The sequence below is a fragment of the Passer domesticus genome, chromosome Z (assembly GCF_036417665.1).
Source record: "Passer domesticus isolate bPasDom1 chromosome Z, bPasDom1.hap1, whole genome shotgun sequence".
Taxonomy (NCBI): Eukaryota; Metazoa; Chordata; class Aves; order Passeriformes; family Passeridae; genus Passer; species Passer domesticus.
The window spans coordinates 58,170,329-58,195,883 of record NC_087512.1 but is presented as its reverse complement, the minus strand read 5'-3'; the positions used below and the strand labels follow the sequence as shown (position 1 = coordinate 58,195,883).

The 25,555-nt window shown below is 38.2% G+C and overlaps 1 protein-coding gene and 1 long non-coding RNA gene across 10 annotated transcripts in view; one reads left to right on the top strand and one right to left on the bottom strand.

The window, feature by feature from the left end:
* The window catches only part of TMEM161B (transmembrane protein 161B), a 64,892-nt gene that overhangs the window by 14,531 nt on the left and 24,806 nt on the right, over positions 1 to 25,555 (top strand). For 2 of the 9 annotated variants that reach the window (XM_064405041.1, XM_064405038.1), the window contains exons 3-6: positions 12,069 to 12,172; positions 17,273 to 17,353; positions 21,735 to 21,832; positions 23,519 to 23,675. In XM_064405041.1, coding sequence (XP_064261111.1) covers positions 12,069 to 12,172; positions 17,273 to 17,353; positions 21,735 to 21,832; positions 23,519 to 23,675 — 440 coding nt within the window. Of the gene's footprint in view, positions 1 to 4,090; positions 4,177 to 4,442; positions 4,588 to 10,513; positions 10,603 to 12,068; positions 12,173 to 17,272; positions 17,354 to 21,734; positions 21,833 to 23,518; positions 23,676 to 25,555 lie in introns of those variants that run through there. The other 7 variants (XM_064405043.1, XM_064405040.1, XM_064405042.1 and 4 more) reach the window with 7 other exon arrangements.
* Positions 1,537 to 4,184, bottom strand: LOC135291053 (uncharacterized). Its single transcript, XR_010353918.1, has 2 exons — positions 3,406 to 4,184; positions 1,537 to 3,201 (listed from the first exon to the last, which is right to left on the bottom strand). It is a non-coding gene; the product is annotated as an uncharacterized LOC135291053 (long non-coding RNA).

Sequence of the window (25,555 nt, the reverse complement as noted above, 5' to 3'; positions counted from 1 at the left end):
GAAATTTAATAAGAAACAATCTTTAGATTCTAAAGTCTGATAAAAAACAGTAGAAAAAAAAATCTAAAGGGAACATTACTGAATATTGCAACAATGAAATACTTAGTTTAAAAACCTTTATCATCAGTGTATGTAATGTATTGTATTCAATATTTGTATATTATTTAAAGTATTAATGTACATTTAGGCAACATTGATTCTGAATATGTGGGACAAATTCATGCAATGGTATCTGTTAGAAAACCCCCTGTTACTATTCAAAAAGGAATTTGTATTGTTCAACTTGTTCTTTTTGTGAATTATGCTCCAATTGCAGTGAATCGGAGTCATGGTACAGGAGGTCTTGAATCTACAGGACCACCTCAACTATTTAGGACCCAAAAAGTGACAGATCAATGCCTGGAAAAGGCCTGCATTATTACAGCCAAGGGACATATCCAGAGACCACAATAATAGCAGGTTTGATTAACATGGGAGCAGATGTAACTATAACTTCACAACTTTTTTGGCCTCAGTCATGGTCTCTCACTCAAGCAGGTTTTGGAATCATGGGGCTGAGTGGCTCTACTACAGGCCTATCTGCCATTGTTATTAATGTAAAAAATGCTGATGGCCAACAAGCTAACATCAGGCCTTATGTTGCCAATGCCCCATGTAACTAATTTAGATAAGGAGCTGCAAATGGGAGAAATATAGTCATGACCAGATACCACCCAAACCAGCGTAAGCTAGACCACATGGTGACACTTAACAAGGTTTCTATACACACAACAAATCAGGTTACTCAAGAACTGTCACTCCTTTGTCACCCTTTTTCTCTCAATGCCATTGGGCCCTATGTTGGGTGCCATCTGTCTTGGTATGAAAGACAGGTGTCTGCTATGGAAGGCAGGAGCCTCCCTTGCAATGGAGAATGTAAACCCTCTCCCTCTGAATTATTATGATTTTGAACTAAGGGGCCCTCAGGCAAAGATATGAGGATAGGAGTAACAATTTTTTACTAGTATGTATAACAAGGCAAACAAAACAACAACGACGGCATTAACAAGAAACATAACCAGAACCCCAGTCCCAGCCTTCTTGGCCGCAGGCACTTTCCCCTTGGTGCAGTTCTGGTCACGGCCGGCAGGGGCGCTGGTGGCTCCCGCTGGGCAGGGCAGGTGCAGTGACTCCCCCGGGGCTGCAGGTGGGAGCTCGGGGAGCACTGTGGTGCGAGCTCGGGAAGCGCACTGCTATGGCGGCTTGGCCCAGATGGGAAGGGATTGAAGAAAGGCTTTGCTGCACAAACCCCCTGGGCGAGTCGATCCCGGTGCCCCAGCAGGACTCTTGGAAGCAGCAAGCTGGAATGGCAGGAATAAGCAAAAATCCCTGGCTGGTGGACGAAATGTATCAGAAGCTCCATGGCAGTAGTTGAACCTGTGGGACATCCTGGCAGGGCAGGGGATGTGGGGTCCAGCAGCAGAAAAAAGGCAGCTCCCATCTGGGTTATGGTGGTGGCAGAGAATTCCTTACCCCAAGCTGCAGATGTGACCATCCTACTTTGAAACCCAGAGAGAGTGAGACCAGCTGCGCCCAATCCCATCCTTTATCTGCCCCAAATCTTGCGGTATCTCTCTCCTTGGAGAGAACATCCCAGAGAAAAATAAGTGTAGCCAGATGCTACACTCCTCTCCCAACCCTGGCCACTTTTTTCTTCAATACCCATAAGTACCCAATAATTAGTTTCTCAGCAACTTATGGGAAAAAAAAATCTATAAGTAAAAAAAAAAAGAAACCTACCCACCCCCAACAACTAGTGTTGTAACAGATGCTACTCTTAAATCTCATAAAATTGCCTATATTTTGGTATTTCCTCTATGAGTTCATATTTCCCCATGAAAATATAGTGAAGTCAAAACCAAAAAAATCTTGAATTCTTTTTCATGCTTTTGATAATTTTTAAAAATAATGTTTAATTTGCAGGAACTCTTTAAGCTGCGTGGAACAGGGTATTTTTTGAACTTTCTTTTGTCATCCTCCAAGTAGTTGTTAAAACAAAAAGAAAGCAATTGAGGTATCACCTACACAGTAGACAACTCAATTTGTTGCAAGATAATCTATACATGCTGGGGTATACAGCGAGGTCTCTACCTCTTTTAACGTAATTGCTTCTGGGTGAAATTTTTAGTTGCACAATGTAAAGCTTTGTATACTTTTTGCTGAATTATTAAACTTTTTAAAATAAATTGTTTATTCCGTATGAACTGCTACTTTTTTCTTGATATAATAGCATTTCTCTATTATGCAAAATATACAGAAACCACAATTGCTCTTTCTATTCAAATAGATTTTAATTGAAATTTGTCTGAATGGTCTAGCTTTTGTTATTTTTATAATCTTATAACTTGTTTATATTTTCTTCTTTTCATAGTTCATATGAACTTATTTTAGAGGTATTATGAATGATCATACACACGAAAAAGCAACTTAATTTCTTAACTTTTTGTTCAGAAAACAACAGATTATTGAGTTCAATTTTCTGTTTTACTGGAAAAGAATTACTATTCTGTCAAAAATAAAAGTGGTATTTCAGAGGAAAGATTCACCTTTAGCTAGTTAAAAACTTTCCAGGAGTATTACTTTGTTAATTACATGAAGCATATTTCTTTTTTTGTTGTTGGTTCCTCTCCGTCTCTTCAGTTTGTGCATAGTTCTTTATTTTTCCAAATATTTACTCTTCTTTAGATTTTTATAAAGGGAAGGGGGCAAAGGTGATTGGACAATGTCTGTGTTGAGAATTAGCTACAATAAACTAATGTTAAGAAAGTAACCAGACGCTTAACTAAAATATTTAATACTCTGTGTTAGAGTGAAAAGCTCTTTTTAAGGAAAGGCATGCTTTTGAATTATGACATGGGGAAGTAATTTGGGTGCATGTTTTTGAGATATCTAACTACCCACAGAGGAATTATGCTAAAACTGAAGCTAGTTTCAGGTTTAGTATCTTTCATTGGAAGTTGGACCTTCTGAAATCCATTGCAAGGTAGAATTCACAAGTGGGGATTTTCTTTTTTTTTTTTTATTTGAGGGTGTAATTGTCTTGGTGTGGTAGGTCGACCCTAGTTTTGCGTCCAGCTCTGGGGTCCTCAGCACAAGAAAGGCATGGACCCCCTGGAGTGAGTCTAGATGAGGTCCACAAAGGTGATCACAGAACTGGAGCACCTGTGCAAAGGAGACAGGATGAGAAAGTTGGCAATCCTCAGTCTAGAGAAGAGAAAGCTCCTGGAGACCTAGAGCCCCTTCACCTAAAGATGGCATTGTAAGAGCAAGAATGAATTTTTATGCAGGCAGATAGTGACAGGACCAGGACAAGCAGTTTTAAACTAAAGTGGAGAGATTTAGATTGGGTGTTAAGAAGTTCCTTACTGTGAGGGTGTTGAGGCACTGACACAGATTGCCCAGGGAAACTGGATGGATGCTCCATTCCTGGGAGGCCAGGTTGGACAGGGCTCTAAGCAACCTGCTCTGATGAAAGGTGTCTCTGACATGGTACAGGCTTAGAGTGAGATTATCCATACAGCTCCTTCCAACTCAAACCATCCTGTGATTCTATGAATTGGCCTTCTGGAATTCTCAGGAGGCAGACAAAGCTTGACAAAATACAAACAAATGTTAAGTATTTGCTACAGAAATACAATTTATCTATTCAAGCAGAATGCTCCTATTTGTTTCCAGCTCACACATAAGGGACCACAGTGACGCATTTAAAACCGCAAAATTTACGACAAAACTGTTGAGCAACGCGACTATTTCCCAGTGCTCCTTTGGGACAGACTATCCAGCTGTCTCCCCTTCGGACAGATCCAGGTGGTACGCAGTACTGGCTATTCTGCAAGGAGGACACCTACTTCCCTCGGACCAAGCGACTCTGCCTCGTTCCTCGGAGAGCCGCCCTGGGTACATCTAACCGCGGCCACGACCTGGCACAGGCCCAGCCACCCTTCCGCCCTCAGTCCGCAACGTTGTGCATGCGCAACGTCGGCACGGGAGAGGGAGATGTGACCTCGGCGCATGCGCACGTTCCGCTTCCCCCCACTCCTCCGCCGGGCTCCGTTTACGCTGCCGCCGTGTCGGACCCCTCCCCGCTCCCCCTGCTCCTCTACCGGAGGCTCCGACGGTGCCGTGCCTCACGCGGAGGTCGGGAGCTGGGGAAACTCCACGCTCGGGGCGACCTCCTGCATCACGTGGTTGGGGTCGCGGCGGTGTCCTGCCCGAGACAGGCTGTCCCCGCGACGCCTGACAGGGTTGTCGCTAAGGGGCCCGCGGGCCGTGCGTCACGGCAGGAGCCTCTACCTTCTTCGCTTGTCGCTAGCCGGTGGGGGTACAGCGGTGAGGCCTCGGTTGTCCGTCGCGCGCTGTCTCAGCGCTCCGCGGCCTCGCCCGCGCAGGCGGCTGGTCGGACAGCTCTGAAGGGCCTTGATCGCGGCGGGCTGCTGGCGTGACCTCGGGGCGCGCTGGTCTGGAGCGGCGAGCGGGCGGATTTATGTGCCGGGAGTGGGGCCGAGCTGGACGGCAGCGGCGGCTGGCGGGGCCGACGCGGGCATCATGGTGAGCGGGGTGGCCGGGTCCACTCGTCTCCCTTGGATCGGGGCTAAGCTGTTTCAGGCCCCGGTTCCTGGCTGTTAGGACAGCTCGGAGGTTTGGGCGCGTTGGGTGGGGGCAGGGAGGCAGCGGAGTTGACACCATCGAGCTCTGTAATTGGCGTTCGTGAGCGGAACACCGCGGCGTCTGCTGCCTTCCGCGATCTAACACCGACACGGTTCTACTGCCCACTGGTTGTTTCCCTCTCTGCTGCTTTTCCACTGGGAAGTAAAGTGATCCACTGCACTTAGTGCTCTGTAACGGGGTTAGGATGCCTCTTAATAAATGCACAAGATTTTTCTCCCTCTCTATAACTACCTGACCGTAGGTTGTAGTGGGGTGGGGACTGGTGTCTTCTACCGTGCCCGCAGTGAGATGCGGGGAAATGGCCGCAAGCTAAGACATTGGAAATACAAATTAGACATTAGAAAAAAGAAAATTCATTGTTTGGGTGGTCAGGCATTGGAATAAGTTGCTCAGCGAGGTGGTGGAGTCACGATCCTTGGAAGTGTTTTAGAAACGTTTGGACCTGGTGCTTGGTGATGTGTTTTAGAGGTTCAGGGATTACAGTAGCAGTGCTGGGTTGACGTTTGGTCTTGATGATCATAAGTTCTTTTCCAGCATTGATTCTATAACTGTCTTAAGAGTCTCCTTAAATTTTCTGTGAACCGAGCGTGTATGTGATCTTGGATATATCCAGAAACCTTTGCCAGACGCTTTGTTATTCACTGCCACAAGTTCACTCTTGGTGCTCTGGGTCATGTCACAGCTGCCATGTGTACTGTGGCAGCATGTGAGTATTGTAGGATCACAGAACAGTTGGGGCGGGAGAGGATCTCATGAAAAAAGTCCCACCTCAAATTGCTTTTCACAGCAAATATTTCAGCACAGCTACAATTTATTGGGCTAAATATAGTGCACAATAAATGACCTTGTAACACAGTAGAACAAAGTTTGGTGTAGTTCCTACTAATGATGTAACTTTGTTGGATATATGTTGCTTCAATAGAGCAGGTTAAGTATTTAATGAATATTAAATTATATAAATATATATCTCTATAGATATATGCTGAATTTTGTATTTAGATCTTAGTTAGCATTTAAAACGCTGGAATTTATTGGGTTAGCCTTGAATGTACTTAGACTTGAGATACAAGGAACAGGGTCTGCAGGTATTAGAATTATTTTGTACGTGCCATTAATATATTTCTTTTCCATATGACTGTATGAATGTGTCAATATGTGATTTTAGCTATGGCACCAGTGTCTGTTCGTTGGTCCAAGTCTTAAGAAATGCACTTTACAAGTATATTTTTGATAAAATCTGCCTTTTTACTGTTCTCTACTTAGAAGTTTAATTATGTTGTTCCACTACAGTAGTTTTTATAGTGTAAATTCTTGTATATGAAAGGAATTATATTTTTTTCTCATTGAGTCTTTTCCTTTTTTATTTTTTTAAATTTCTGTTCTGCAGGGGTTAGAATGGTTATTCAAAAGGCCTTGAGATGCTCCTCTCATCTGTAGGAGTCCATGAGAGCTGTGGTCTAGTATGGGAAGCTACATTTGGAAAATTGCAAACAAAAAAGTTTTTCCTTTCAGTGTAGGTCCTTATTTAAATTAATTGAGTGCTTGCTTGTGTTGCCTAATTGAAATATCAGGTCCAGTTTTCTTTACTGTGTGCTGGCAGTGTGGACAAATAAACTTTGTCTGTGATTCCATGACATAAGCAAAGGCAAAAGATGGTAGTCTACTTCTGTGCTGTTTGGAAGCTATATTTTCCAGTTCCAAAGCAACAGGAGAATGAAACATTGATCAGTTTTTTTTGTACCAGGAGGCCTAGAAATCAGGTTATAAACATCAACACCTGCCAGGCTGGGACTGTCAGAACTCTTCTGTTCAGTTGCAATGCCAGTTAGGCCATGACTTTAAGCTCTGCGCAAGTGTCTTAATACTTTTTAAGAACATGGTGTTTTAGACTGTTCAGCAGAGGTGTTAAAGTCTTCTCACTTTTTATACTTGAAATGATTCCTGTAATGGCAGAGCCTGTTCTTTAAAAGGGAAGTCTTCTATAGAGTGGGAACTTCTGTAGTTCCTACTTGTCTTATTTGTGGAAATACTGGGCAAATTAAATTTTTTTAATCTTGGAAAAGTAATAATGGAGTATAACCTTCTTTTCCCTATGTAATATGTAAGTTCTCTGAACTAGTTTTATTTATAATTTAATAATATATATATGTTGGTATTTGCTGCAACAGTTAGTCTGTATTGCCTCTTCAGTAATAATGAGAAATTTGCATTTTTATAAATGCCCTTGTTCCATCCATGAGATTTCTGTAGCAATAACATGATTTGCATAATGACCACTAGTTCTGTAATCTTTGTACTTAGAGAGCCTTAGTGGTAAATGAAGCAAGACTGTCAGGTAAAGTGCTGTTCACTGACTAAAGTTGTTTGGTTTCAAACAAATAACCTTGTCTCAAAGGGAGTCATGCACATCTGAGTCCTTCCACACAGCAGTTTATGGCTCTTCTTTGACTCTGTGGAAAGACAGTGGTCAAGAGAGAAGTGACCTTTGGGTATGAAAGACTCTGTGAGGGTGAGCAGTTAGGTGATGTTATTGAACACCTTGTATATTCTTCATGCCACTTTTAGCATCCTTTTTGTAAACAATGTAGGTATGTGAAAATTCTAATTCAGGGAAGCCTTGATCGTGAGGATAGAAAAAAAAATAACAATCTGATCTTTTAAAAGAGTTCTCTTGGTCCAAAATTAGCTGTATGAATATCTGTTGTCTCCATACCGTATGATTTGAACTGGCTCAGATTGATGATTATCATAATGACTATAGGTATTCTGTGAAAGTAGTTTTTTTCACAGGAAGCATGCACTTTAAGATGTTGCACAGCAAGCTCACTTTTCTTTGGCTGTCTTGTATAATATTTTCTACTGTTTAGGAAACAGTTTTGAATTGCATTTATGTTTCAGGACAACACTGTTTTGCTTTTGCAAGCTGGAGCTTTAGCATGGACATAAACACAGGGAGAAAAATTTGCATGTGGGAAAAGGTCTCATTTACAGCAAAAGCAATAATATGTCAGCTATTAAATGGCATTTCAAAGTGGATTTATCTTCCAGACTTCGCAAATACCATTGCACGTTTAAAATTGCAGGAGATAGGAGTATTTATTTTCTCTTAAAAATCTTGGTGGCCACTATTGTTACAATGCCTTTTCAGTTTCTTACTTGAAAAATCAGCAGCCATGTTCGTGTGTTTGTGTCCTATCATTGAAAGGTATTGTTATGCCCTGTATTAACATCTATAGGATACTCAAGTACAGTTGTGTTAAAATCTTGTTTTTACAAGACTTGCCACTTCAGAAAGTAAGCAGTGGGCATTAAATTTCTGAAGGTGAAGTTGTGAAGGGGATTTTACCAGCTGGTTTTCAGTCGTGCAGTTGTATGCCTACTGCAGTAGTGGTGCATACGGCAGTTGGCTTCAGCTCAAGGCCCTCATCTTGTAATGGAGGAGATGGTTACTGTATGAGAACAAGTAGCTTCAAAGTCCTGTGTAAAGCTGGGTATTTGAATTATTTGTCATAGGTAGATAGGTGGTAAAGGGAAGAAAAGACGGAAACCTGTACCCTTTTACTACAGGTAAGGAGGAATAACCTTGGGCAAGGTCAAAATAAGGAGACTGGAGTGATGTCTTTGTATAATACAATCAACCTTGTCTATCTTTGTACTTCATGTTCTATAAATCATATAATGATGAAAAGAAAAATATTCTTTAGGTAGAAGTACTTTTAAAAAATTGTTGTGGTTTTTTTTTTGTTACTGTGAGATAGCTGTTGGTGTTTTATAAGTACACTTACTGTGTAGATAGGAGTATTGTAACTTTATCTTAACTGTTTATTCTTAGTTTTTGTCTGTCTATTAATCAGCAACTGTCTCCAGGTATGTACTATAAAAGACAGTGAAAACCAAAGTCCAGGTTATACTTCAACCTTACACTTTTTCGTTTTTGGCCTGCCATTTCTTTCCTAACAATTTGAAGAAATCATCAAGCTTCACTTTAGTGTAACTGCTAACAATATTCTTGTGGACCACTTAATGTGTTCTCTGCTATGTTTTATTTAAAGCTTTTATGTAAAGTATGTTATGTTACTCAAACAAAGATAGGAATGCCATGGTTGCTGGAGGATCAGGAAGTGAACACAGTCCTCAAGATTTCTGAGACACCTCTCATCAAAGATCTTACTCTGTGGCAGAGAGACAGCCAAACTGCAGTTTATTAGACTGTGTGGTTGCTGCATGGCTGTGCCATTTCAGTCTTTTTGAGCAGGAGGTTGCTTGCCATCTTGTGTTTTGCAGAAAAACTGACTTACATAGTCAGCTTTGGTCCCCATGCTTCCCAGTATTAGAGAGATTGACTGAAATGTCTTTAATCAGCAGAATACAGACCTTTCTCTCTAGTGTCTTGAGGTTGGTTTCAAGTTTCAAGCTGCAAAGCGAAGCATGATGAGGACATGGATGTATGTGGAATCAATGTTGAAGGCCTTATGAAATGGTTTCAATTCCATAGACATTAACTGCAGACACTTTATTTTGTCTGTGCAGCAGTTCCTCATCTCTTAACAGTGAGTAGTGTTTCTCTTAGTTTTGGGTCAACCCAGTCACTGTTTGTGTGCTTATTACTCCAACACAGATCAGGTGGTAGGTTCCAGGGTTTGTTTACGAGAGGTCCGCAAAACCCTCTGTGGTGTCTGCGTTGCCATGGAGCATCTTCTTCCTCAAACACATGTCACTCTATTTCTCATACTCTAGATTTTTAAAGTTGTAGATTTCTGAGTAAGATCTGAATCTGGTGTCTTCCGATTTAGAGTGTGCAAATAGAGGATGTAGGGTATTGGTGGAAACCAGGAACTAGCCTTAATTTGTGGTTCTGAAATGAGTTGTTTTGAATTTAAACTGATACTTGTGTCAAGTGAAGACTCAGAAGTGTGGGGAGACTGGATCTAGACAGAGCCTGAATGGAACCCTGTATTTGGGGATGGAGGGAAAATGTGTTCTAGTGGTGTAATATGGGGTAGTTTGGGGTGTTGTAGATTTTTCTGTAGTGTGTTAGTAAACCTACAAGTAGAGTGTAAACACATCCAGACAAAGAGAGTTGGCAAAAAGTCGTGCTGTGCACATAACATGTTATTTTTACTCACTGTGTCATCTAATGTGTTCCTGTGACTATTGTTCTTGGTAGATTGCAGGAAGATTAATTTAGTGGATTAAAAAAAAAATTTCTTGTGACAGCTTTTCTCTATTAGTATATTGCTTGTGATTGATTACTAACCTTCAGAAATCGAGAAAAATGCCAACATATGGCATGTATGTGTATATATTGATGTATATACATTTTAAAATTGCTTAAAGTTTATAAAAATACCAGAAGGATATTAGGATATTTCCTCCACAAAGTCAAAATTAAGTTTAGAGATGTCATTGGGGTTTTGGGTTTGGTTGTTGTTTTTTTTTTTTTTTTTTTCAAGTGGCTTAAAACTTTATCTAGATTGTTTTTATTTGTACACTGAAAGGTTTGTAAGTGCTTCTATTTTTATCGAATACATCAGTAATTTTATTGGAATGAGCACTATAAATTTCTGATGAAAGGGGTATATAGGGTGCAGAAAGACATTCAGTGGCGAAGAGAAATTGTTCCTCATGGGTTCTACTACAATGTGCAGCCTTTATTTGAGTAAGGAAATTAGTTTCTATTGGTAAACTTTTAAGTAATTGTAAGTATTTTATCTCACCTATTGGACCTGCTGCCCTGTATAAAAAAAACTGCCTTGATTTGCATCTTTTTCCCTTCTCGTCTTAAGGCAATTTCTTTCCCTTACAGATAGGAAACTCTAGGAGTAAATGAAGAGACATACTGGCATCTGATTAGGCTGTGCTTCTAATAAATACATATTCTAGAGAAATATTAATGTAAGTTCACCCTGAGAGAGTGAATTCTGAGAATAAAGGTTTAGTAGAGAGGCTAGATGAAGGGACAGTGATTTCTGTCTTACACTGGGTGGAAGTGGTTATGGAGCTTAGTGTGAGATGGTTAGAAGAAATATTTGATTTTAAAGTGGTTTATGTTGTACCCAAAGAGTATATACTTCCTTAGCAATTTATTCATGTAAGTATGGCATATATACTATGCATGCAGCTGGTAACACTTTTTCGTTAGGAGTGCACTCCCTTAGCTAGGGAGCTGGTGGAATTGGGTTGAGTAATCTATGTACAGAACTATACATAATCCTTAATAAAGCTTGAGTGTCCAAATACATACAGCTCCTGATATCAGTGAAATAGAACATAAACAAAGGTGAGGTTTTACTTTTTGAGATACCTCGAGGAGTTGTTGGCACCAAAATGTAGAAGCAGTAGAAATTCCAAGGAGGGAGAAGGTGAAGAGACTCGAACACCAAAGAAACTTGATGGTATCTGAAACCCCCCTCAAAAGGTGTTACTTCAAAGTATAAATAGTAATACCTCCTTTTATTGATACATTGCACTTTTTTATGAGATGTAGTAACATATTGAAAGTGTTTATAAATATCTAAAGGATAATTTGTGCTATCTCTGTTGCCCTCAATCATGTTGAATTATGGATAATAATGTATATCCAAAAACATTTCATCTGCCTATGTTTTTTAATAAAAGCAGTATCTGCACAATTTGTGTTTTACTAAAGAAGAAAGCATTGAACGAATAAAAGAGTGCATGTACTTTCCTTAGTACATTATTTAGGATAAAAGATTATACTGCTGGTAGGGAGGGGGATAGTTGGTGTAGAGTTGTAGGTTTAACAGCTCATTGCATAGCAGGTGTTGATAGAAGGGAATTGGCTTATGTGACTGTGGGACTCTCTCTTGAGGTGCAAGGACTGCTAAGGCAGAACAGTATTCACCCGACCAAGTGGGATGAGAGCATCTTTGCCAGTAGTGTGGCCAAACTGGTATTTAGACTAGGATTTAGAGAGGAAAGAGGTGATGACCCTCAAATCAAGAGGAAAGGGTGGTGGGCTGAGCTGGTAAAGTAAGGATGAGGATAATGTGGAGAGGAGTCCTTGAAAACAACTAATCTGAGAAGATAGAAACCCACACGTGGGTAAACAAAGAGGAAATGTCTGTACATATATAATAAGGCCAGTATTGTGAGGGGAGGATCTTAGATTAGCTGTAGTGACCTGAGAATGCCTTTTCCCTTTGATGAAGTTTGTAAGTGATTGTAGCAAGTTTCAGAGATTTTTTTTTATATGCTTCAGTATTCTGCCCCCTCACTCCTCCTGTATCATGCCTGTTATACAGACTTAATTACTAAATTATCTTTTTTTTTTTTTTAAAGATACTTCACCAGTTTTTTTAAAACACATACTGACTTGTTATTAACTTACTTCTCTACAGGGTGTGATAAGTGTACAGTTGGTGGTTACCATGGTAATGGCTAGTGTCATACAGAAGATCATACCCCACTATTCTCTTGCTCGTTGGCTTCTCTGTAGTGGCAGGTAAGATAAGTGTGAATATGGTAATGCAATTGTGCATCGGAGTAGTAACAGTAAAACATAGTGATTTTGTTTGGATTTTTTTTAAGTAATTCACTTTTGTTAAATTTATTACCAGAGCATTGTTACACCTGATTTGTGGGCTCAAGGCAAAATGACAGTATTGCTGTAAAAGAAGATAGTTGTTTGTTGCTATTAATTGTATCAGTCATAAAGTTAATTTTGTTCAGCTCTTATATTAAAGGTACTAGGTGCATCCTTTATTATTAAAAAGCTAAATTCAATACAATATACTGAAGAATAAAAGGATTTCCTTTTCCTCTGCACTGTCTCTGTGTTTTTGATAATCTACCTCCTGGATTAGCCTTGCGTATGAAGAGTGCTTAGTTATTTATTAAAAATTCTATTCCTTTTTAATATGTCAAAGGACAGGGTTAATATAAATTTCAGTACACTACTTCCTTATGACAGTAGATCAAACACATGTGAGTTGCAAGCTGAGCATTCCCTGTATCCATAATAACAATGAAAAACATTAGCTGTTTTGAATATAAAACACTATGTTAAATATTAAAAGGAATCATAGATAGTGTTTTTTCATTTGGTAAGAAGAACACTTTGTATGATTAGCAGGTAGTGTGCTGTCTTTTGTAACTGTTAAAATTTTGAGAATATCAAATCCTTACTGCCTACTTTCTGAAGGTTTCTATTATCCTTGAATAATAATGTACTCCATAGGATTATGAACAAGTCTTTGCACTGACTTTTTTCTCTGCATCTCATAATTATCCACTCGTTCCTTTTTAATATTCCAGATTTCATCACCCATCAAGTTGCTAATGAAAAGTGACTGTAAATGTTGTTTAGATGTATGTTAGATATAACAGAAAACAGTAATTGTCGTGGATAACACAAACAGGAATCATACACTTAATTGTAGTGTGAAGTTTCACTGTTACCCATAGCAGGGTGTTAATCACCTTTCTTGTGCTCTAAAAAGAACATGACACTAATCAATATGAAACTGCCTACCATGTATTTTTAAGGTGTGAGAGGTCACCATGACACTCTTTTATTATCAGCAATTATCTGAATTGCATATTGTACTTTTTATGTCTAAGATTGATGTAAACTTTTCTTTGAAAATTTAAGTATCTAATTGCTCTTGCAAAATAATTTGTCAGTATTATGCCCATGTTCTTCACTCTTGTGAAGTTTTCAATTACTGAATCCTTGTTTTAAGGCATGCCATGTGCCAGAGATAGGGAAAAGTGTGTGTTTAATTATTTTTCAAATCCATTTCTCCATTTATCTTTGCGCATCTGCAGATTGATAAATCTGCAGATGCGCAAAGATCTTCAAGCAGGATTTCAGCATTTGTGCTTAGGTAATTTTGCTCTTACTGAAGTCAGTGGGAATTTTATTATTGCCTTCCATGTTAGTAGCCTGTTGCTTTTCAGTTTTCTTTTATGTATCTGGTCGCTATTTTAGTGCATTGTAATTTCAGGCACTCTGAATAATTCCCTGAATACAGGAATTGTATAAAGAGTAAGAAATAATTCTGTGTTCTAGAAATAAAAATAAGTCAGAAGATTCACTGCAACAAGAATTTTAATGGTAGAAAGAAACACAGTTTTTTGCGGTAGAATTTTAATGGTAGAAAGAAAAACAGGTATTTTTTTAGCGAACCTGATAAACTGTCTTTTATTTCTAACCCATTTCTCCATAGTGCTGTCTTTTTGCCAGCAATATTTGACAGACCTGTGTGGGTAGGGTGGTAGAGGGTTTTATACGTGTAAGTGTGCAGCTACAGGCACATTCCTAAAGCAATCCAGCTGTCTAAGAAAAAATTACCACCTGCTCCTCCTTAACGTTTGTTAGTAAACTTCAACTAGTTTTCGGTCTCCAACAGTGGTTTTTAAGTGTCTTTGTTTGAATGTGACTGCAGATAACCCTTGCTAAATGGGAGGGAGGATAAACATGTTATCAGAAAAGACAGAAATATTAAGTGACTAGTTTGTTTAAAGATGCCTGTTTATGGGAAGTCTGTTAAAAGGAAACAAGGACTTCTCAAAATCTGAAAGAATTGTTAGGATAGACAGACTTAAGGTAGTTACTTGTTAATGGAATAAATAGCTGTCATTGAATCTTGAAGCGCAATTTACATAAATTTGTTAAGAAATACAAACTTTTTCAATCAATGCTATTTTCAGAGCTTGAATGCAACTAAATAGATTTATTGAAATATTTGGCAGCCTAAATATCTGCATAGGCCTTGCATAATTTTTAACTAATTGTCCTGGATTAGGGCAAATCTGGGAGAAAACCTCCAAAGGGGGCCGCCCCCCCCCCAGAAAGCAAACCCACATGGCCCTCCCCCATACTGTTTTGGGACGGATTCCAAGTGGAAAGAAGCTGTTTATTTAACAGGCAAAACACCCCCAGCACACAAAGTGAACAATACCAGATGACAACACTCTTTCACCGATCTGAAAAGGATGACAAATTCAGAAAGTCTCTCCTGGGAGTGGTTGTTGTCGCTCCCTCCGGCGTGTCCTCTTGTCGCTCCCTCCAGCACTGGGGATAGCTGCTGCAGCCACAAGATGCAAGCTCTTGGTGTTTCCGAGGTCCCAGTCCAGAGCAGGTTTGGATGGTTCCAAGAAGGGAAAGGAAAAAACAGTCCAGGGAAAAATTTGGACTGCTTAGCTAAACTAACTAACAAGCAAAGCAGGAGCTCAGCAGAAGCAAGAGCAAAGCAAAAAGCAAAGCCAAAAAGCAAAAGTACTGCCCCATCTCTCTGTCCTGCCAGCCGTGGGGGAGCAGGCTGGTAAGAAACTAAAACAAACCTGGCTCTTCAGAGCCAGTCTTGAAGGCACAGAACATAACATCCAGCATTAACAGAACACATGACTGGCGATACAAGCATGGTAACGTCACCCTAGGACACTAATAAAACATTCTCTACCAAAGCATTGCTTTTAAGTCACTCAGCTATTTCAGCTACTATGTTTTGAGGCCATGTCAGGATACAGGGGAAAATGGGTTTTTTGTTGTAGATTCGTTAATGACCTTTATTCAAATTAACTAGGGCATGTCTGTGTGTCTGTTGCTATTCAGACTGACTTGGATATGTCTAAGCCACAAGGTAATCAGTTGTGGGATTTCAGTTTTAAGCATATGTAAGCTAAAACAGATATAAACTACTTTTTATTATCTCTGTCTCTATGAATATGTTTGTTCAAGTCCTTTGGGTTTGAGATTTTAAATGCAAGATGTGCAGAGTTTATCAACTGAAAAACACCAAAACTCTTTATCCTGTTGGTTGTAATTAGATATCACTTGCAATGTCGTTATGTAGTATAATTAGGAGCAAATTGTGGTATAATTTGTGGTTTGATTTATGTTAGCATGCTACACCAAACAAGAATTTTGTCTGTTCTGCTGCATTAGGTACCATTTCTCTGTGCAGGAAAGATTTTGAAAAGTGTCTTTACCGCCTAGGTGGCTTTCATCATTAGCATCCCAAGTGCAGATCAGAGTGATGTGGTAAATGACAAAACAGGATAATAGATCTCTGCTTTTTCACAGTTGCTTTGGGTCATGTGAAGGATAGAAGTTAACATATCCAGAGTAGTTTGATTTCTTGGATGAAAAGCTTGTTTCTCTGGTTTATTTGTGTCTCAGTCTGAAAATCTCTTTTGCAGCAAAGTTTGCAAATCACAGATCCATCAACTGTACTATACATAATAAAAATAAATTAATGAAGTATCTTTCACTCTTACTTATACAAAATTCAGTTCCTTTTTTCCCCATCGAAAACTGTGTTCAAGCAAAATTTGTAATATTTGCCGTTTTCAGTTTTGGAACCGGCAGTGAATTCCTTCAGCAGAAATTTGCGTTGTGTGATGGTGTGATGTTCTGTTGGCTGGTACTAGCGTTCTTTTCTCTTGAAGAGTTCCCTAGATGAAGGAAGCCTTTCTAAAACAGAGCTGAGAATCAAGTGTTATTAAATGGCTTGAGATTGTTTTGAGTTTTGATGCCTTCCGTATTTGCCTTTGCTAACTTTTTGAAATTGGATCTGACATAATTTCTAATTCACCAACATGGATTTGAATAGTCCTACTTGGTGAAGTTTTCTTTATGTGAGGTGGTGGTTGTGGATGCCTTTGTCATGTGTTGACCCGTGTCACCATGGGTGACAGTGGCCTTCTGCCTCTGCACACATTTATCATGTCTGTCCTTTTTAATATTTGGTCTCCTTTACCACAGCATTTCAGAGTGGAGATCACAGTGACATGTGGAGATCATAGTGTCTTCCCACATCTGGACAGAATGTAGAAAAGGCTTGTTTCATCTACCAAGGTTTTTGCCATACTTAGAAATTTAGGTAAAATATATCATCTTAGACACTTAACCATCTCTGTTTGTCCTCTTCAAAATTTCCATGCCATTTCTTGCCTTTTAAATGAATGAGCAGTGAATGCTGCATTGATCTGTGAAAGTGGAAAGGCCTATATGTCAACTATGTGTGATGTTTTTAATAGCACTTTTTCTAGTAGAAGTTGAAGATATTACTGAGAAGGTGTTTAAGGAAAGGGATGTTGATGTTATGATTTGTTCCGCTTAAGAGAAAACATTGGTAATTGATTATTAGGTAATAGTTATTTCAGATTCTGGAAAATTAACTGTGTTAGGCATATAATATACTTTATTAAGTTGTTTAGAATATGGTTCTAATGAGAAATTGTAGTGGTATGATTATTCTAGTGAACTCTCCCAACTTGTATTACTGTGTTTGCTGTATTTGATGATCTCTTTGAAAGTTGGTGTTTAGAGAACTGAAGGGCTTTCATGTGAATGACTTAAGTGGCAAAGCTTTCTAATTATGTATAAATGCCTCATTTGCTGTAGAGAGCTGAACTCTAGTTGTTGTTCAGTTCAGGCAGGGTTGGTACTGACACACAAAGGTGTCTTGCTTAGGGGTGACAAATTACAGGTGTCTTAGTAAGTATATAAATCTATGTTGCTACACAATTTTTTGAAAGCCATGTTCTAAATTGCTAATAATGGTATTGTTTTACTTGAGATTTTCTTTTTCTTTAGCTTAAGGTGGTATCAACATCCCACTGAAGAGGAACTGCGGATTCTTGCAGGGAAGCAAAGGGGGAAAAGTAAAAAAGATAGGTAAATACTTGTTTTAAGCTTGTCTTCCCCCTACCTTTTGGGTTTTTTTCAGCATGATATGGTTCATCTAATAACTTTACCAGCCTACTTTTGTCTTAACATGAGTTAAAAGCTGCTAGTTGCATATGACTGCCCTTCTTGCTTTAATTGTCACAGTTCTTTATGAAAACATGTTTTTTCAGTTTAACAGATATTCTGAAATTATGCAGAACTGGTTAATTTTCTGTTTCCATAAAACAGTCTGTGAAATGCTGATTTCATGGCAAGTTTTTTTTAGTGAATGTATGCATTTAGATAAAAATTGTGGAAACAAATCTTAGTATTATAGCTTTTCATCTTGAAGTGAGGGAAGAAAGATTTGAATATATTAGTTCAACATAGGATTACTATAAGCCACTGCTCTTAACACAGCTGTGAAAAAGGTAAATGGGCTCCTAGGATGTGTTATATGACATGTTTCTAGTGAAGAGAGAGGGAATATTAATCCTCTTGGACAAGACACCAAAGTAGAACTTTATCTGGATTACTGTGTACAGTTCTGATCACTTGTGTTCAGTAAAAATTAATTTTGTATGTGAACAGGTGAAGAGAGCTGCTTAGGATCATTCAGGAAACAAAGTCTGTCTTACTTAAGGGGGCTAAAAAAGCTGGGCTTCCTGAATCTATCAAAAGACAACTGAAAGGATGGAATAGCTGTCTGTCAGCTTAAGCTGGAAATAGATTTCTGGTATTCAGACATGAAATTCTGAACAGCCATACCAGAACTACAGCTGTGTCAAGTACTGAGACATCTTGAGGTGGTGCAGCTGGCCATGTTGATGAAATATGTCTTAATTGGCTTTGTTTATAACCAAACAATCCACTCTGGTTTTCTTTCTGACAACACAGGAGGTTTTTTCTAGCTCTGGTTCTTCTATTCCAGTATGAACTCTCCTATAAATCTTAAGATTTGAATTAATCTCTGCACTGCCCATATAATCTGTTAATTGTAATTTAATTTTTATTCCTGTTTCCTAGCTCTTAAGCAGCATGGTTAGCAATCATACTTGCCTCATTTAGGTTGGAAAAGACCTCTGAGATCAACCCTTGATCCCATGTCAATTGTGGCCCCTAAGGGCCACATCCAGTCATTTCTTAAAAATCTCTAGGGATGATGATTCCACCACATACTGCCCAAGAAGGGCAGCCCATTCCAATTCCATGACAAAATTCCTCTTGAGGTCCATCCTGAACATCCCCTGGCACAGCTTGAAGCTAGGTCCTCTTATCCTGTTAGTAGTTAACATTGAGGAGAGACCATCCCCCGCTTAGCTATCGCTTTCTCTCAGGCAGTTGTAGAGATCAAGAAGGTTCCCTGTGAGCCTCCTTTTCTCCAGGCTGAGTGCCCCCAGCTTCTTCAGCTTCTCCTCATCTAACTTGTACTCCAGACTCTTCCCCAGTTCCGCGGCCCTGGACTTGCTTGAGCACCTCAATGTTTTTCTGGTTGTGAAGGGCCCAAAACTGAACACAGGATTCTAGGTGTGACCTCAGCAGTGCTGACTACAGAATACAGTCACTGCCCTCATCCTGCTGCTCACATTATGTCTGATACAGGCCAGGATGTCCCTGGTCTTCTTGGCCCTCTAGGCCTGAGCTGGCTTATATTCAGTCGCTGTAAACCAGCAGCCCCAGATCCTCTTCCACTGGGCAGTTCTCAGTGATTCTGCCCTCACTGTAGCACTGCATAGGGTTGTTGTGACTCAAGTGTAGGACTCAGCAATTGGACTTGCTGAACCTGATGCCATTGGTGTCAGCCCATCAATCCAGCCTGTCCAGATCCCTCCCCAGAGCCTTCCTGCCCTTCAGGAGATCAACATTCCCATCCAACTTAGTGTTTGGAAATTTACTGAGGGTGTCTTCCATCCCCTTGTCCAGATGATCTATAAAGATCTTGAACAGGACGAGCCCAGTACTGATCCTTATGGAACAATATTAGTGATCCAGCTGCCAACTGGATGCAGCATCATTCACCACCATTCTCTGGGTTAAGTTGTTTGCCGTAAAGGAATTTTTTTTTTTTTTTTTGCAACATTCCGTAAAATTAAGAACCTCTTTTTATCTTAACAGTTTTCTGTGACAAAAATGAGGCAAAATAATTGTGAATAAGAGCATAATTTATAATTGTCCATGTAACCAGTGATATTTATTCATATGTGAAATAACTTTAATTATGTAATTGTACTTTTAAGTCCACCCGTAGGAGTCTTAAACTGAAAAACACAATTGTACTGCCACATAATAATTGTGCCTTTGCTCTTACTGCCTTTCCTCAGCCTTGCCATTCTTTTGCAATAGTAGTAGTAGGTGGTTGTACCAGGGTGAATGTTAATCAAAGGGGGATATAAAACTTCAAAGAAACTTCAGCAGTAATGTGGAGGCTTAAGTGATCTTTGCTTTGCTTTGCTTGTTTAACAGCCAAATGAATGATTAATTTTTTTTTAATGAATGAATGTACCTCTGTGTCCTTGAAAGAAGTGACTGGTTCTTAAAGAACCATAGTTAAGTGGGAATTGTTCCTGTCGAGTTGGTTTGGATTTACTGATTTAGGTTGCACAAAATGGAATGTGTATCTTCTGAGTCATCCCAACAAGGAGATGTGAAACAGATAATGTGGGAGAAATAAGGATGCATCTGTATGATACTCCCCATGATAAAGAATACTTTGCAAGATCAAGAATCTGCTTTGTCAAGACCGTAGTCTTGCAAAGTGTAACACCTGCTCCTTAAATACACTCTCAGTCTGAACTAATTTAAAGAGAAATGATTAAAGGAGATACAAGGAGCTTGCTTGAAGATTTGCCTTAGAAACAGCTGTAGTGTGGAATTTTCATTAGTTTTATTCAGTGCATATTACCCTTCAGTGTATTACACTGTAGGGTTTAGGAGCACAAGAATGTTAGGCAGATTTTCTGCTTCTGAATAGTTTACTATTACTTACTTAAAATTGTTAGGCTAATGAAAAGGTCCATAGGTACTGTAAATTACTTTGAACTAAAGCATTCAATGGTCCTAGGTATGTTCTGTCTGTGCCTCTTGGATTGTGGGACCCTGCCAAGTGTAGGAACACCAGGTTTTATTGATATGAAGTGGCTTCAGTGGTAAAAAATGCTCATCTCACTCAAGATGATAGTACTCCTGGATACAGGCATTAGGAAAATAATCAGGAGTACTGTTGCAGGCATGGAAGTACACAGGAGCCTGCAGGTAGTCCAGTCCTTGGGCAGTGTTTGGGACTTCTTGTGTAGATTTGCACAACTGAATTTTTTGAGTAATGCTTTAGACTCGTATCTACAGTTTGTCCATTACAATTCTTGTGCTTCAGGTTATACTAAGCATTAATATAACCTGAAAACATTTTATTAATGTTTTCTGCTTGTATTTTCCTCTCACATATGAGCTGAGATGAAAGCATTCCTGAAAACTAAGTTCATGATTGATTTGATTGCTTTTTAATGCTTATATCACAATAATTTGTTTTCCTATGGCAAATCCACCTCTCCTTTTCTAATTTCAGTGGTGGCATTCTAAAATGTGGCAGTTTATTGTTTTCTTCTAGCCTTTTAGAGGTCTTAAGTTTTAGGTATGATTTTTTAATCTAACAAAGCATCTTTTGATCTCCTTTAATGATTTTTTTTTAATAGTGTGAGAAGGAAGTTTTACAGTAGTTAGTAATGCTGGTCTACCAGACCAAATTCTTTAACTTTGTTCATCTTCTTTTAAGAGTGTGCTGGGTTTTTTAATTTGAAGTTTTCTAGTATGACTTAATTTCAGGGAAGTGAAAATCAGTATATTGGTATAGTTTGAGAGTGCCAGATGAAAACCACCTTTTGGTCTAAATACACATATTTTTTAGATTAGAAAGATACCTTAAATTGCCTTTGCTTGATGGCTAGTAGGTTGGACCATTCAAGGATCTAGGTTAGTTCAGCTCATGTACTATTTGTTGTGACAAGAGGGACTAATGCAAGGTTTTGGGTTTTTTTCCTTTTTTTTGACCTTGGGAACATCCTGTAGCTCTGAATAGATAAAATCAGTGGGCAGAAATAAATACTGTCCCCAGGATCTTGACCCAACACATACTCAGATTGAAGGATCTAGAAGCCATTTAAATCCACAGCAGTATATCAGTCTGTGAAGTTATAGCTAAGAGCCATTGACGTATCTGGTTGTTTTCCAAGATTTGAACTTAAAGTCCTGCTTTTAGTTAGAGACATAAAAATACTTGTATTTGTAAAAAAAAGCGTTCTGTATTTTTCTAAAATTTTAAATGTCATTCTGTATTGAAAAATTTTATTTTTTTATACCCATGCTTATACTATCTGTTTATTTATTTATTTTACAGAAAATATAATGGTCATATTGAAAACAAACCCTTAACCATTCCAAAAGATATTGATCTTCATCTGGAAACAAAATCTGTAACAGAAAGGGACACTATTGGTAAGAATATGCAGTAATAATACATTATTTCCAATATATCCTGATTCTTTCTATCAAGAGTTTATTTGTAATTAATGCTGAAATATCTTTTTTGTAGACAGTGAATGAATAGAAGCAAAAATGGTCATAAATGAGAAAGCAGGTAGTAGGGCTTAGTCTACTTTATTGTTCTATAAGTGACATTTAACAGCAGTGTTGTGGAAAAGGATGAGAAGACAAAATCCATCATAAAGCACAACTGTTGTATCAGGAATCCATAGCAATATAAGACAGCACTGAAAGAATCACATAATTGTCTATTGAAAATAGAGTTTTTAGCTTTGTACAAAAAAATAACAATTGGCAGATGTCAAGTCATACTTTCTGCTCATCTAACATAGGGTATGTGCTGTAGTATTGGAACCTAAGCCCGTTCAGCCATACATCTCAAGCATTCAGGTAAAATGCTTAAAAACGGCAAGTGACAGTACATAACTATGCAGCATTAAGTGGTTTGGAAGGTTTTGGAAGGAAGCAGAAAGTATGACTATTATTTTTAGATTGCAACTTTATTAAATCATAGTCATTCTGTATAGGAAGGTCATATATGAGTATGTATGTGATACGTATTTTCTACCTACATTTTTAAATTTATGAGTACTCTGGGTAAATATAGAAAGAAAGGATGTATATTCCTATGCAGGAGACTTCTCAGCTTAAATTGTAGGAGACAGCATTTGTGTAACAGAAATGACGTTTTTGAAGTAACTAAACAAAACATTCACAAGTTTCAATTTGTGTTACTTTCCTGAAATTATGTCATGTAATTGTCAACCTGAGTGATACAAGATAGGGTTTGACTGTGTTTGAAAATTAATCTGTATACTTTGAAAATCTAACCAGACTGTTATTTCAAAATACGTGTAGGACTTGGAAATACTTAAGTTTGCCCAATTTAATATCTTTGCCAAGAGGTACCTTATAGTCAAGTCAAACATTCAGTTTTCTCACTTTCAAATTATGTCCATGTAGGGAAGGTGTTTGAGGGAGACAATTTGTGTTGTCACAAATGGTTCTTTGCAGTTTCCAACACCTGTGGGAACTCTCTCCATAACATCCAGCCTGTATGCAACACAGTATGATCCTTGGAATTTTTACAGTGAAATTTACACAACAATTATTGCTTTATAGGATGTGTTAACAAAATCTCAATGAGCAAACCATCAAGTATCTTGGATGGTGGGGTTTGTGAAATAAAAAGAACTGTTTATTTGTAATATAATACATAATAGCCAGTGAGATGTCAATCTTTAACAAAGGGTCAAAACAAAACCTCTTACCTGGAATTGCAGCCAGACTCAGCTGGAAAACTGTTTACTCTCTCTGTTGTGAAATCTAAATTAAGTATGCTTTTTGGATTTAGGATGTTAATGTATAAAAGCTGAGGTGATAAAATAGTAAAACCTCATAGCCTTATAAATTTTAATAGTTATTAAGTATTGGATGACAGAAGTAAAGAATGAAGCTCACATTGTTGAGTAATATTTTCATTGCTGCATTTCACTTAGTTGATCTTGGTCTACCTAAATTTCAATTTAATACACTTAGTACACAATTGAAAACCTCTTTTAATTACTGCTTCATTCTCTATACATCAGTAACTGCCTTAAAACATATCTTTAATATTCACAAACTTATATTTTTCAGCATTGCATTACTTTCCAGAATATCAGTGGTTGGTGGATTTCACTGTTGCAGCTACAGTTGTGTATGTGGTGACAGAAGCCTATTACAGCATTATGAAGCCCTCACAAGAAATGAATATCAGCATAGTGTGGTGTCTGCTTGTCTTGGCTTTTGCAGTGTATCCTTTTCTGTTTTGTTGAATCCTCCTCTACCTGTTCCAAATAGTTTACATCATTCTGCAAATCGTATAAATCTCTGTGCCACTGATGGGTGGGATACAAAAATATTTGGCATTTGGAAAAAGGGTCCTGTAAGCTAATGCCATTGTTGAATCATGTATATGCTGTACATGCTCTTTGCAAATGCTGATGTAAGTAGCTTGCTAACATTAATACCAAACCATTTAGGAGAAAAATACATGTATGCAAATATAGTTAGTGCTCATCTGTAGTATGTAGTGGTTCTAAACTGACTTGATTTTGCTCAGTTTGGTAATCAGAAATAGTTATGTGTACAGAAAGTACAACATTTGAAGAAGTTTGGAAATTTAGTGTGCTCTTTTTTTCAATATGTTTAATATGATGCTTCCTAATCAGACTAGCATAGTGATGTGTATACTAGTTTACTGAAAAAATACATGTGTGAATTCATAATTTTAAAATACATTCCAGGTATTCTGACAGAAAATAAGGTATGTAAACAGTTGTAGAAACTGAACTCTGTGAAAAGCTAAACTTACCTCTGAAACTGAGGGAAACAAGTGAAGTATTTAGGAAATAGGCATTATCTAACCATAAAATGTTTGCTCTGTTATGGGGAAGGCAGTTAATTTTTTAAATTTTTTTACTGGAGAAGGCATTATCAGACACAGATGCTTGCATGGTAATTAAAATTAACTATGTACCAGATACGAATCCAGACACACGCTTTAGGGAAGAAAGTTGCAGTTTAAAGATATGATCGGCGATAAAGCAGTGGAATGTAATAAGGGCTTTCAAGAGAGCAGATTATAGAGAGGTGAACTGGAAAGAGAATTGCTGCAGCTCCTCTGCTCCTTCAGCAGCTGAGAATAGATCAAGTGCTAAGTTACAGCTGATAAAACTCTTGAATTCAAAATTGTTTCCTCTATAAATGCTAGCTTTAGAGATTCTTCATGTGTTGAGGTTTGTTCATTTGGTTTGTAATATCAGCAGTAGTTGGTGGTGTTATGTAAAACCTTGAACTCTAATGCTTGTTTACATTTGGCTAAGACTTCTGAATCTGCTTCATGCTTGCCTGTCCTTGATAATTATTAAAATGTGTGCTGCCTTTATAGTATGGACAGGAGTTCTTTTCTAAGTAGACTGAAGCATAAATCATATAATTTCTCCAGAATTTTTTCCTTGTAATGTATAAAAACTTGCTAGAAGAGAAAGTCAACTCACATTTGGAAAAAAGAAGGTCAGTAGCATGCTTACAGATCAGGTATTTCCCCTTAGACATGTCAGTGAACAGATCTATGGTCTAAAAGGTGATTTTTCTAGTCTACTGTGAGAAGAAAATCAGTGTCTGGCTCTTGGGCACCTTTTAATTGTATTATAGCTATACTATAGGTAATGTATAATTGTTACTGCACATCCTTTGTTTTATATTTTTGGTGTGAGGTTGAGAATTTTAGTTTAGTCTTTGCAGAAGGAAAGAGAAAGAGGTGGATACTGTTTCAAAAATCAGAAGTGATAGCCAACACTTTTCACTTCAATTTTTAAGGATGAGGGGGAGTTTAATAGAACTAATGGAAAAAAGCTTCCAATAAAAAAGCCATAATATACTCTTAGATTTATTGATTACAATGCCTTGTTTTATTAATTTCTTGTATCTCAGGAGTAGTCAATTTAAACAACAGTATGGTAATTGCAATTCTAGGTGAAGCAGAGTTACGAATTATATGTTGTAGGAAAATCCACTGCAGTAACATTTTCTTACCGTGCTTTTGTACACTGTTCTATCATTGCTTTCATTTGTCATCAATTCAGATGACCAAATATTCAAAAATATTTAAGTTGCCTGTCAGTGCAAAAT